This window comes from Egretta garzetta, unplaced genomic scaffold (genome assembly GCF_000687185.1).
Source record: "Egretta garzetta isolate BGI_Z169 unplaced genomic scaffold, ASM68718v1 scaffold521, whole genome shotgun sequence".
In the NCBI taxonomy this organism is placed as follows: Eukaryota; Metazoa; Chordata; class Aves; order Pelecaniformes; family Ardeidae; genus Egretta; species Egretta garzetta.
Genome location: NW_009258488.1, coordinates 158,253 through 171,787, shown reverse-complemented (window position 1 = coordinate 171,787; position 13,535 = coordinate 158,253). Strand labels below are relative to the sequence as shown.

The following is a 13,535-nucleotide window of genomic DNA, read 5'->3' as shown; positions in this document are numbered from 1 at the left end:
AAGTTTCTCTCTGGAGGTTTTCCACCAGAACACGGCATAGACCCGTATGTTTTAGACCAACCAATGTCAGCAGCCCCCAGCCCACTACGGAAAACCCCTTGGAAAGAGGTACCCTCCCATAAAGATTAAGGAGCCAAGCACAGGAGAAAAGAGGAAGTGATCTTAAAAAAGATTAGCTCTGTAGAGGAGTTTTGATGCATCAGAGTAACTCATTAGACCAACACTGTGGAAGAGAGAATCACCAGGCCACCTTCTCCTGCAATCAAGTCTCATTGCAACAAGTTTAATAGCAAAGCCTTGACATTCACTGGTCAAATGACCACAAGATTAGGAGACAATTAAAAGATAGTTTGCAAAAATCAAGTTTTGTAACCACAGAAGCAGGCTGAATAAGTACAGGAGCCGGGTTAAGTGACGTTGTTTTACACAGCGTCCTACTCATCCCGCGTGACCACAGGCCAAGCTGCTCCAGGGGTGTCAGTCTGACAGCACCCCTGCTCAACTCTTTCACTGGAAGAGACAGCAGGAGTGCGCACTCTTCAAAATTTAAGGTTGGGGTTTTGTCAGTAATAGCAAAACAGATAAATTTTACTTCCCACTGATTCAAGGAGTTCAAGTACAGAGTTATTTCTCGTCTCTTCACTCAAACTGTCAAGGCAGTCCAGTCCGTAGCAAAACATTAAGCAACTTAAGACACTGTCAGTTTAAAGCTCCCTTTCATTCAAAAATTGGTTTTGCTTCAGCTTTGGTTTGTTTCACCAACCATGGGGCCTTACCAGCATCCCCATCCATCTACTGCAGACAAGGAGAACAACTTATCCTTTTGCGGGCTTCCTACTGCTATGGGTTAGCATGGACCGAGTACTTCACAACAACCAAGGAACTGGGAGAACCAAACTGATAGAGCAGAAAGACTGCTAACGAAGTGTTTCTAAAAAAAGTAATGAGTTTAACTTCCCCATAGAGCAGCGATACAAATGCACTCTCACCAAGCAGAATGATCACTTAATACTTCATGTTAAGGATGCTCCAGCAATGTGGTCTTTGAGGCAAAGTGAAGTCTCCTAGTGTAACGCGGCACAACTCTGATCCCAGTTTCCACTGCACAACTTCCCTCTACTGAGCGCGTAAGGCTCCAAAACGAAAGGACAATCTTTCTCAAGGCAGTTCCTTTGCACAGCAGCTTGTCAACAAGTCTAGCTACAGCTTATTGCTGCGAGATCAACCTCATCTTCCCAGGCTTCTGCGCTGCGCTCTTGAATCACTAAGAGGAGTCTGCCACTTCTGATGAGCGACCTCATCTTCCTGGTTCGGCCACACCTGACTGAACGTGCAGGCAGATGCAAATCCAATATGTAAACTCCATGGCTGAGTTTCTTCTGCTATGAAGCAGCTCAGTCAGTCATCAGGGCAATTCATGAAGTCAGCTCTCCACAGATCCCTCCAGCACCAACCAAATGAGCAATAGGGAAAACAGTTTAAACCACCAGCTGTCTACAGGAACATCTACTGGCCCATGCAAATCTCAGAGGCAAGTCAAAGCTCCAGTAACTCAGGAGGTGAACAGACTCTTTTAGAACAGCCACGAGCCCTCAGCTCCGGGTGGAGGGAATAAGCTCCATGGCCAGAGGACAGCCATCTTCCCTAGAGCATTAACAGGGGAAGGAAGTCAAAGCTGCCTAGCTAGCAATTTACACATGGCAATTAGCTTCTGCTGACATCAGGGATGACTTTATAACCATCATGCAGCTATGGCACACCCTTGGATGTCCAGAGCTTGTAGTTGCATCTGAAAGTGGTCTTTAGGAGCCAGAAGCAGCTCTGTAGGAGCCACAGCGTTTAACACACCTCTGCACACATTATGTTTGTTGATGGTCAAGTCATTTGGGCTAAGCTGACTTCTACAGAAGCTCAACAGTCCAGGTCATCACTGAAAAAGTCTACTGAAGCCTTGTTAGGGCATGCTGTAAGACCCCAAAGCTACACCTTCTGCTTTCTTCAGATATCAGCACTAGAAGTTCTGCCCTACCACCCTGTACTGAGACAGCGATCCCAGTTAATCAGGGAGCACGGATGCTTTTGATGCAGAAGCTCGAGACGTGACCTGTAAGCACAACTTCCAAATGATCGCCCAAAGGAGCTCATGACCATCTCTACTTTCTCAATGCCTAAGTCATCTTCCAAATTCAAAACTCAAATCATTCACCTTGTCTGCAAGCCCTGAATGGGTCTAATATGCACCACTTCCAGCTGTCCCCTTCATGGAGGGTACTCGCTGCTAGAGATACCGCTGTTTAAGTCTAGCTGGAATTGCAAACAAAACTTGATTCAGTAAAGCACTCATCTGTGGGACACTTCAGGGTAAGGACAAGTGACTGGGGAGCAATGGAATCTCCAGCTGAATCACAGCAGGGAGATAAAAAGCAAACATTGATTCTTCCAAGGTAACAAGCTACCCAGGAAGAGAGACCTTAACTGGTTGTGTTCCGATTCAACAGCCGTTTGGTGCAGTTACGCTCTCTGAAGAGAGACAACCTAGAATTCATCTAGGAGTAAAGGGCTTGCTTGGGCACTAAGCAGCTTAGGTCAAAAACAGACCATGAGTGAAAACCTTAGCTCTTGCCTTGAAGGCCCCTGCTATCTTAACTTTTATCTTAGAAGCAAAGAGCACATCACTAAATCAGCAGAATAAAGGGAATAAAAAAAAAAAAAAGAAGTTATTCCTCTAGGCTCAACTCCTGCACGAGGCAAAAGGCCTCAGCAGACCCCAAGCCAGCCTTCTCCCACCAAAGGGAGGTCCATCTCTAAGCAAAGACAACAGCAATTCTGTTGGTGCAGAAGTACTGCAAAGGTGATGAGATGGTTACTTTGTACGCCGGACTGTCAGGGCAGCAGGATGATGCTTGTTCAGCTCTGTCCTGGCTGAAAGTGCACAGTAGTCTCAAGATCACCCTATAATCAAAAAAAGCTGGCACACTAACACAGAGCAGTCTAATAAAACAGGTTAGTATCATTTCTTGTACACAGCATCATGAATTCACAGTCACGGAAGCAGCCCATCCTGCCTGCTCTGCCCCAGGTGAACAACAAATGCAAGTTCTTTCTATGGAAAGAAAGTTCTTTCCAGTAAGTTCTTTCTGTGGAAAGCAATCAGTCATACTCCTGGAGACCAGGCCACAGGCTCCAACAGACAGCACTGTGCTTTCTGATCCAGCTCATCCAGCCAAGTTTCTGAGTATGAAATAACAGAGTTTGTCAGCTCAGGTTTAATCCAGCCCGGTACTCTGGGGATTATGAAACATCTCTGCTAGCGTAAGTTTGAGCTTTGGACGCATACTGCTGCTGAGGAATTCTTAATTCCGTTTTGGAGGCTTTATCCAGCTGTCCTACTTCTCACACCAGCGAGGGCTCCTCCTTTGTTAATCATCAGCCTGACAGCCAAAAGCCTCCACATCAAGAGCCACTGCGACTCAGATCACCACCCTTCAAAAATAGGAAGCAGGCTGACTCCTGGAATTTGCCCATAGAACCACTGTGTTTGAGTTCCAGGCCCCAGACCCTCGAAACTTTTGAGGCCTACAGTTGTCATTAGCGCTGACAAACATTAAGCTTGTAACATCCTGACACAACTGCAAACACGACTGCCCAACGCCTTCAAGCGCTAGCTACCAAATGACCGGCTTCTGACCGAATGGGCAGGATGCACCCGCATAAGTTAAAGTGACCCCAGGCTCTGCTTGAGTTAAATCCTATTTCTAAACCAATGTCCCATGTCAAACTCTTCCAGCAATCTTACCTAGTCTCACAGGAAGTGTACCTTTAAATCTGAGCAGTTTAAACTTCTTGCTTCAAAGCAACTTGAATTCCTGCTAAGTCAGTTCAACAATTTCTGGTGACAAGAGAAGAAAAATTAACGTTTGCCCAGCGTATCACAGACTGGTGGAGGTCGGAAGGGATCTCTGGAGACCATCTTGTCCAACCCCCCCAACTCAAGCAGGGCCACCTAGAGCAGGTTGCCCATGACCACGTCCAGATGGCTTTTGAGTATCTCCAATGTGGGAGACGCTACAACCCCCAAGGCAACCTGCCCCAGTGCTCAGCATCCTCACAGTAATAAAAAATATGCATACATAATTCCTGATGTTCAGAGGGGCCCTCCTGTGTTTCAGCTTGTGCCTGCTGCCTCTTGTCCTGTCACTGGGCACCACTGAGAAGAGCCTGGCTCTGTCACCTCTGCACCCTCCCTTCAAGTACTTATATACATTGATAAGATCCCCCTGAGCCTCCTCTTCTCCAAGCTGAACAGTCCCCACTATCTCACCCTGTCCTCATGAGAGGTGCTCCAGTCCCTTCCTCATGTTCATGACCCTTCACTGGACTCTCTCCAGCACATCCATGTCTCTCCACTTCTGGAGAGCCCAGCTCTGGACACAGTGCTCCAATTGCGACTCCACCGGTGCCAAGCAGAGGGGAAGGATCATCTCCCTTGGCCTGCTGGCAACACCACTCCTAGCGCGGCCTCCTCTACAGCAAGGGCAACATCTGGGAAGTTACACAAGTAGCTACACATTAAAGTTGCAAAACAGTTGGAAGTGCTAGACTGGAAGTTTCCCATACAACCCTAACTCAGCACATATGGAGAGATCGATCACTCCTACATGACAAAGCCATGTCCCCCCATCAGTCATTTGGGTAGGCACTACAACAGGCAAACTAAAAGCCAAGAGGATGATCAGAAACCAACTTCCTAATTTCGAAAACTGCACTGTGAAGATCAAGTTTATTTAGGTTGCTGGGCACTTGGGAATTCCCACCTGTTAAGTCCTGGTAAAGCAATTCCTGAACACCTGTAGGAGCAGCACCACAGAAAAGTCACACTGCACGGGGCATCAAAGAGTCTGAACAGCAAGAGCTACACCCTTGAGCAAACACGGCTGAAGGTACTCACTGCCATTCACCAGGCAGGGTCTTCCAACGCACTTCATGTAAGCTCTGGGAGGAGACAGAGCAAGTTAGCCTGCCCTTGACCAAAGAGGTACTTCAGTCTACTACTAACTCTTGCACATCCACTTGCCAAACTCAGGAGAAAATGGGACTTTCCCCAAAATGGCCAAGAACAGACATAATCCTGTTAAAACACTTCATTCTCCTGTTTAAGGCAACACGGATTCTTATGCAGACTTTGAGATAATGTTTTTCATTTAAGCCTACGTATTCTGCTTAAGCTTTGGAGCTTATATGAACCACCAGGGTGTGTTTAAGCCTGTATTTTGAGATGATTTATTCTACAATACGTACTCTTTAAGGAACACTTACTTCAGAATTACTGACACAAGCAGGTTAGCTATTCTACTGAGACACTCAGTGGTGTTCTCTCAATTCTTCAGAACCTGTTTTAACAAGTCTAGGAGGGACAAACGCTTAGAAAGACAGAACAAACTCCCAAGATGCCAGTCAACCTCTACTACCATAGCCAAGATCACTTATTAAGTTGCTTACAGAGGGAGAGAAGCTTCCTTATTCATTTAGCAGGGCCCCAATAGCCCCCACCCTCAGGCCTTCATTCCCTCACCCAGCAGAGAGGGCAGGGGCAGGCTCCCAAGCCAGATACTCAGCGCTGTCTGGAGCAGCCCACCGTCCTCCACAGCTCAAGGAGCCAAGACCCCAACCTTTACCACTTAACCAGGCTGATTAAGCAGCACCAACATGAGTTTTCACAGTCTTTCCACCAAAAAAGCGGCACTATAGATGAAAAGGAAGTCACTACATACCCCTTCACCTTTCCCCTTGCAGGTTAGGGTGAAAAACATGTTCAGGTACTACACGTTAACTGCAACACGACATCTAGCCCATGTGAGCTGCGGCGATGTTGCTGACCAGATACCTCAGGGTGAAGAGGCTGTTCATGATTAAGTCATTTCCTAGAAGAACTGTTCCTACTCTTCCCCAATTTCTCCATCAATAAAGAAAGCACTTTTTTTTTTTTTATAGCTGTGTTCTAGTTGTCTGCTTACAGATTTTAAACTCAAACAGCTTGCTCCCAACAGCATCCCCTTCAAAAGGGTGGCACAGTTTAGGAAATACTCTAAGAAATCTACACTAGAAACATTAAATTGCTGCTTTGGAAGGGATGCGAGCTTCATGCTGAATAAGTCTTGTTATTCACTTTTAATTACCTAACGCAACAGCTTTTCCTACTGGCAACATGTTTATTATTTGATAAGGCTAATCAAAGAGTCACTGGAGCTGAAATAGCCCCGAAGTCTGCAAGACACAGTTCTGAACTGATTGAAGAAAAGACTCCCACCCAAAACGACTGAAGTTGCCTTTGTGGAATTTACTTATACTTGTTCAAGACAGGAATGCTTCTTTAAGTATCAGCTCTTGCCTCTTATTGAGGTCTGCTTTCTGACAAGACACCCCTGCTATTTCCAAGGGAAGTATTCTGAATTTCTGTGAAGTCAACACCTAAGAATTTCTTTTGCTGCCTTTAATTCCTTCACAAAATGAACACCAAGGGAACTTGGACAAGATTTTCTCACTGGTTACATCCATGCGCATTTTGCACGGTGTGAAGGAGAGTTTGTACATTCACAGGAATGCTTCTGCAATGCGTGGAAAGTGGTGAGCAGTACAAGGACACCTGATCTCAGGAAGCGTCCTTTAAGAGGGAAATAGGGCGACAGAAGGGGCTAAGCAGCACAGAATGGCCACACTGATCCCATGGCTTACTCTAGCTAAGCCACGAGGATGCAAGTTTGAAGAGGGTAAGAAAAAAGAAGAGTTCAAGAACAGGAGATGGAGATGTTGAGAGCATAGTGCAACTGTATTTGGGTTGCAAAATTAACTTTATTATGTATTCTGTGAGCGATTAAAGCTGACAGCTGTTAATAGGCAGTCCACTGATGCCCTTAACTAGGCTCTTAAACTGCTGCCCTGTCTTTTTCCAACTGTCCTAATTCCAGTCTCTCCTCCAGTACTTTCAAACGTGCCATCTATCACCCCACAGCCTACACCCTCATTGCAGAGGACTAACACGAGCGGAAGTAAGACACCATGCCACATTCTCCAGCTATAGTATTCTAACCGGTCATACAGCAATTTAATCAAAGCATGAATTACATCAGTACTTCGTACTAACTTCGTGCTTCCAACAGTAGCCAGTGCTTGACTGAAAGCACTTGTTAAGGAAAACGGCGTCAACCTGATAATCACTTTCCCTTGACTGACGCCATTTCTTCAGTTCTCACAGCGAAGACTTTCGGCTTCGCGTATTAGCAGATTCACTTCTGCCAAGAGATTAAGTCAAGATATTGTTTTGCCTTTTCATCTGTTGCTACAAATGCTGAAGCCTTTAGCTGCACAGAGAAGGTTGGAACTTCTGCGAGTTCAGTAACAGGGGGACAGTTACAGCGTGCAAGGGAGGGGTACCGGGAGTCATCGGTCTGAACCAGAAAGTGTCCGGGAACATCACATGTGGTTGGAGGGAAGAACTACAGGTGACAGGACAGCCTCACAGAGCTGGGACACAACAGGAAGGGTACTGTAATTAGATGGGATATCTGCAGCATTTAATTACAAAAACAGCATGAAGCTACAAAAATGGAACGGTCAGGACATGGTCTGTGCACAGAAGAGACCAACAGTATTCTCAGCTGCCATGGCTAGATCTACAAGCCTTAGGTTTACACTTTTGATAGCCGGAACTATCAGTAAAACTCAACCCTTGGGTCTTCTTTCAAACCTCCTATTTGCATTAAATACAAATACTGCTCTGCCAGGCAAAGGACATATTCCAATGCCCCACAAGCTAACTTTTCACATGGGCCAAGACTTTTCGCTAAAAAATAAAAACTAAGATAGTGCAAGCCTGTTAAGTTTTAAAATATGTTTTAGTAGAGTCCATGTCGTTTAAAGTTTTGTTAAAAAAAAAAAATGACCAACATGGAGTTCTGCTGTTCCCTTGAAAAAGGCCCTTTTTGTTTTTTAAGATGACAAAGCAGGTTTAGCATTTTTTAAAGGCCGCAGCTGTTCCCTTATATATTTTACTTGGTGTGCATTTTGAGCGTTGAAGTCTTGCATTGTCATGTACCAGGTTTAATTTCGGGGTTGGTTGGTTTGTTTTAGTTGAAGTGTTTAGACTCTGAGGTAGCAAGCCTATGTACTTAGTGTAGTAAGACTTATCTGATCCGCTGGCAAAGTTGAACAGTCGCCCTACGGTTACAGGGACATTGGATGCCCAGAGCACCCTGCGCTCCCGAATTGGCTGCGGGCTAGACGTAGAGTCACAAGACTGAAGCAGTGACCACAGAAACGGTTGACAGCAGGAACGCAGCAGTTTTTACATTCCAAATCCCAGTCAGTAATTCATTTCAGCAGAGTACAATTAAATGAGCATTGGAGGTACCTTTTGAAATAGTTAGTGCTGGGGACCACTGTGATCGTAGAATATCAAGACAAATGCTGCCATTACTGTTAATATTTGGATGATAGATTCTTGTTGTAAATGCAACCTGCAGAAGAAGGAAAATTTCAGTGTGGGCTCACAAACATACATTACACCATGTGGTAATGAAGAGATTTACGGTAGAGGCCACTCACCTTAGGTGGTTTGAAAGGGTAATCTGTGGGGAAGTGAATTGTCAAGAAGAATACTCCACCTTGATAGGGACTGTCATTCTGTTAATGAGAAAGAATCATTGCCGTTTGAGGAGTTATTACAACAAGGCTGGTCATAGAAAGCCATGAACATCAATTCTCTCATACTTACTGGTCCCATTATTGTAGCTTGCCAATGGAACACTGAAAAAGAGAAAGACTTACTTCAGTTTGGAGAAGCTCAAGTAACGAACTACTTACTTCCAGACAAAGCAGCACAGAAAAGTCTATTTTAAAAACAAAGCCTTCTGAAAGGCTGCAGGGAAGCAAGCCAAAGAATTAAACAGATACAGAGCAAAGTACTCAACACGCCACATTCAGTCGGTCCACACTTTGGGATTGCTGTGATACCACACACATGTTGTGCCCTGCAAAAAATCCCTTTACAATAAAAATCCAGACAGTTATAGTGACTATTTCAAACCCAACAAATCTGCGAGTTCAACTTTGGTTTTTTTCCAGTGAGGGACTGGAATCTGAGCCCAGTTTCCAATGACTGTACTGCCCTCTTAGGGCAAGCTACAGCACGAACTCATGCCTTTCTCGGGTCGGAGCTCTCCTGTACAGATCCTTAGTTAAATGGAGGGTGAGCCTAAGCTTTGTATATACCATATGTAAAGAGGTGACCTAAGCCGGTGTTACCCTGACTGAATGTTTAAGCTTTGTCTCCACAGAGCCCTCAAGATTTCATTAAAGCAGCAGAAAGCAATGCAAGTCTTAAGAGAACGCAAGAACAACAGCCTGCTCGATACTTGGGACCAGGATGTGCTAGTACACGCTTTAGGTTAAATGGACAAAAATTAAGTCTCACTCGTATGCATCTGTCCAAGAGAACATCTTAATCTGGTAATACAGAAGATTCGTGAAGAATGTCTTTAGGCTGCAGAACATAAGGAAAACAATCCAAGCTGTTAATCTGTATGAGGCACATTGGGAAGTTCTCGGGGTTCCTGCGCTCTCCAAAGGCTCCGACGCCAGCTTGCGCAGAGCATCAGCTTAAATTATTTGTGAAACAGTACTGTGGGAAGTTTCCCTCTGCACGGATGTCAGCTCCATCGTCTCTTCAGAAGCGGGGAGCTGTACCGAAGACTCCAGCTGTTACAAGGCAAGTCTTGAAGACACAGAAGTTGAAGCCACCTGCAGCTATGGACTTAACTTGCAACTGGTGTCTACAGCTGTGAAAACTACCTGTGCCAAAAGTAATTTTGGCCCAGAGTGGCACTACTTGTTCTCACCTAGCACGAGCAGTTTTTAATTACACATGGTACAGGCATTACCAGAGCGGGAATGGCCCTGCCAAGGCAAGGGGAGAAGGGCATTTTGGTTGGAGCAGCAGGTTGGTTGCAAGGGCTACAACAGCTCCAGCTGCCTTTCGAGAAGCTCTGCACTCAGTGTAGAGTCAGGATCAGGACAGCGGCTCATGTGTTTACCCATTTTACAAGGTTCAGAGTGCTTCACAGGCAGCTCCTATCACCTGTAGTGGGACAGCGAGACACCCAGAACAAGAGGACAAAGGAGTGGCAGAAACCCAGCAGCAAAGAGCGTGGCTAATCACAGAACCACAAGCATCAGTAGATGCTGATAAGATTCACTGTGACTGCACTGGAGCACACGGACAGCACTGGGCATTACCCTGCACACCTCCGCATGCTGACAAGAGAAGCTGATAGACCCAACTACTGTCTTACAGCCAACAGGAAACCAAAAAGAAAAATATTTTCACAGTGAATCTTAACATTTTACAAGCTAGAAGGGTGGTTTGGTTGTTTGGGTTTTTGTTCCCCCATCTCTCTTCCCCCCTCCCCATTTCAACTCCCACCCCAGACTCAAGGAAAGTCCTGGTTTAACCCCAGCTTTAGATTTCTCACAACATCCAGGACAAGTTCGCTGAACTAAAAGATGGATTTGTCATGCAAAGATTATTTCAACTGATCCTTTACTTTGAAATCAGCCATTCAAAAAGTTATTTGCAAAGGAAGGGGGTTGCTGACTTTCGGTAGCTAAGCACAGGGACACGTTCCGAAGTGAACTAAGCCACCGCACAACGCTCTGGAAGTACACCAGTGTAATCCAGCGCAAGGCGTATTTTCCAAAAAAAACCCCAAAAAACCAAAACACGCCCCAGAGATTGGTGAAAGAGGGCTAAAGGGCTAAAACTACATTACCAAGAGAAAGGAAATCCTGTCCCCACAGTTACCAGGGCAGACACAGCTCTTCACTTTCCAAAACTTACGAGCCACAAGGACGAGCAGCTTGTAACTGGGGACAGTTTACATTGGCCGGACCAGCCACAAGACACCACTTTGCAAGCACAGCACGTCCTGAACTCTGAGAAATGTCATTCTGACCAGGCAGAGGCAGACCCAGCGCACAGGGATCTTGGAGAAGGCACCTTTCCATTGCTGCCACTGCTATCCACTCCCGTACCCCCAAAGCGTTGCACTCCATAGTGAAAGTCTTTCATTAGGGGTCTCTCAGAAAGGTGGCAGGAGGAGAAGAACTGAGTATTACTTTAAAGCTTTCTGTATTCAGTAGTAACTTCCCGTTATAAGCATTCACCACCTGTACATTACCACCTCCTCCGCCAGACAGTCTCCATCACCTCCGATAGTCTTTGGAAACTACGAAGTGGTTTATCATGGCACAAATCACACTTGCTAATTTAAGGGAAGAAAAGCCTCGGACTGGCTCTACATCTTAATAGTTTCTCTTCTATGAAACTACAAGCTTCTTTAAAATATGATTTTGAAAGGAGAAATAAGTTGTGGAGTAACTAGAAGCAGCTTGACACCACTGCTAAAACCCCTCAAAACCGAATGCAGCCTTCACTTGTGTGAAAGCGTTGCTGAACAGCAACATCTCCACTAATCTCAGCATTTCCATTCCCAGGTCTCAATCGGTTTTCTTTAATCTAGTCCCAGATTTCTATAGGAATGTGTAACTTTCTATATACTTCTACACTTCCAGATAGTTCAGAAATTATTCAGGAAGATCTTGGCAGCTAATTTTTCCCTTTTAGAAAGGATACCTAAGCTTAGAGTTCTCCGCGCATAGACGGAGGGTTTCCCTGCTTAAATATCCCCTCCCCCCACGAGCTTGGACACTTCACTGAACAGCACCCTTGTCAGAGAGACCACGCTGCACAGCAAGTTCAATGTGTGCTGTCTGATGGGCATCCCAGTCACGGCTCCCAAGTGCTCTTACATAGCCTTTTCTTAGCCTTACGTAGCCACGAGGAAGCGTAAACACATTCCCTCGTTGCAGGCTTTTTCTGCATTAAAGGCCAATGTGGTTAATGCGGGCCCACGGTAAGGTTATAAAGCAAAAGGTGCATTTGCAAGTGTGCTTGTCTCCTTGCAAACATCCGACTGATCTTGCTCACCTAAGCTATGACCAAGATTTACGCTTAATGTTTTATGACCAAGATTTATGCTTAATGATTTACATTAAATGCTGCTATAAAGAAGGTAGTTCACCGGAAAGTGCAAAATCCTAGTTAACATGGAGAAGACCGCACAGCTTGCAAACCCACTGCAGTTTAAAGGCCTCTCTCAGAAAACCACCGTAAAGTACAGGGCAACAACCAAGCTGCCTTATTCACAGCTAATCAAACCAGACTGGGGAACATTACCTACAACTAAGATAAAGAAGCATCCACATAAACGCCATTGTCAAGTCAGAGGATGTATCTCGCCCTCCTCCCTAGGCAAAAACACACACCCAAGATGACAGTAAACCTCCTTACTATAAAATTATGTTAGACAAAAAAATTCAGGGTAGGACTTTACAGCTGAGAAAATGCAGTTTTTCTTTAACACAGCTCCTCGAGCTTCAAAAGGCCAGAACAACAACTCCAAACCACACACCAGGCAGCCAGCCTCGCACAGGACAGATGACCAGCTGATGCACAGGCCAAAAAGATCATCCTAGGCTACCCCTTATGTGGAAGCTGCCAGGGCCAACTGGTTTTGAGTACAGTTTTCAACCACAACAGCACTGTGTGATTTAAGGGAGTGCAGGTGGAGCACCCTATCTCATACCTAAGCAGCTATGTCCAAATCAAGAGACAAGTTAGTCATGACAGCAGGATTTAGACATTCCGATTTTGCTCACCAAGAAAGCCACAACAGTATTCTGAACAGAGTCAAATCCCCCCTAAAAATTAACAGCCAAACCTGCTTTTCAGTTCTTGTACTCTGGTGTGCTCTATAATACAATAGCAAAAAACAAATTAAGAATAAGCAATGTTTCCAGTGTTCCTATAACTCACTTGACCACAGTAACAAACTTTAAAAAAATCTAACATTACTTCACAATTCAAGCTTTAATTTACCAACTAGCTTTCCTTCCCTTCATGCTTTAACCTCTTATCCCCAAGGACTACATTGTAACCCTCTTAAAATGCAGCGTTAACTAACCCCTGTGTAAAATACAGTTAACCCCGACCTTGCTCGTATTGCAAGTAGATTGTTTTAGCCAGTTTAGATACCAAAGAAGTTCAGAAAGCTGCATGCAACTGCTTGCTGGTTTGGCCATAGAGCTACTGAAGTTCATTAACTCCATGCCCTATGAGAAAGCCAGAACAGTTAATTCAGAAAGCGTAACTAAAAACGTCCTGAGTGCACAAGTCTCCCAATCAATAAGATGGGAGTAACAGATCTCCAGGGACACGCAAGGGAAGTATTAAGAGATACAGGAGGGCAACAAATTGAAGATTAGTATGTGGAATAGTGTCTAGTACTTGAACTGAAACGGAAGGGTTCTCCTTGCTAAGGAACTGGACATCCCGTTTTAGAAGAGAAAGGAAAAGCGTGAAGAGACTGCGGGTGTTTGCTGATAGTAGCATACTTACTGTCATCACCAACAGGCCCTGCTGA

General features: G+C 45.1%; 1 protein-coding gene across 3 annotated transcripts in view; it reads right to left on the bottom strand.

The window, feature by feature from the left end:
• Positions 1-13,535, bottom strand: part of UBE2D2 (ubiquitin conjugating enzyme E2 D2) — a 33,368-nt gene that overhangs the window by 7,215 nt on the left and 12,618 nt on the right. The window contains exons 3-6 of one of the 3 annotated variants that reach the window (XM_035900823.1): positions 13,511-13,535; positions 8,771-8,802; positions 8,602-8,679; positions 8,408-8,513 (exon numbers count right to left, since the gene is read on the bottom strand). In XM_035900823.1, the coding sequence (XP_035756716.1) occupies positions 8,408-8,513; positions 8,602-8,679; positions 8,771-8,802; positions 13,511-13,535 (241 nt within the window). Of the gene's footprint in view, positions 1-8,407; positions 8,514-8,601; positions 8,680-8,770; positions 8,803-9,469; positions 9,539-13,510 lie in introns of those variants that run through there. The other 2 variants (XM_009645084.2, XM_035900828.1) reach the window with 2 other exon arrangements.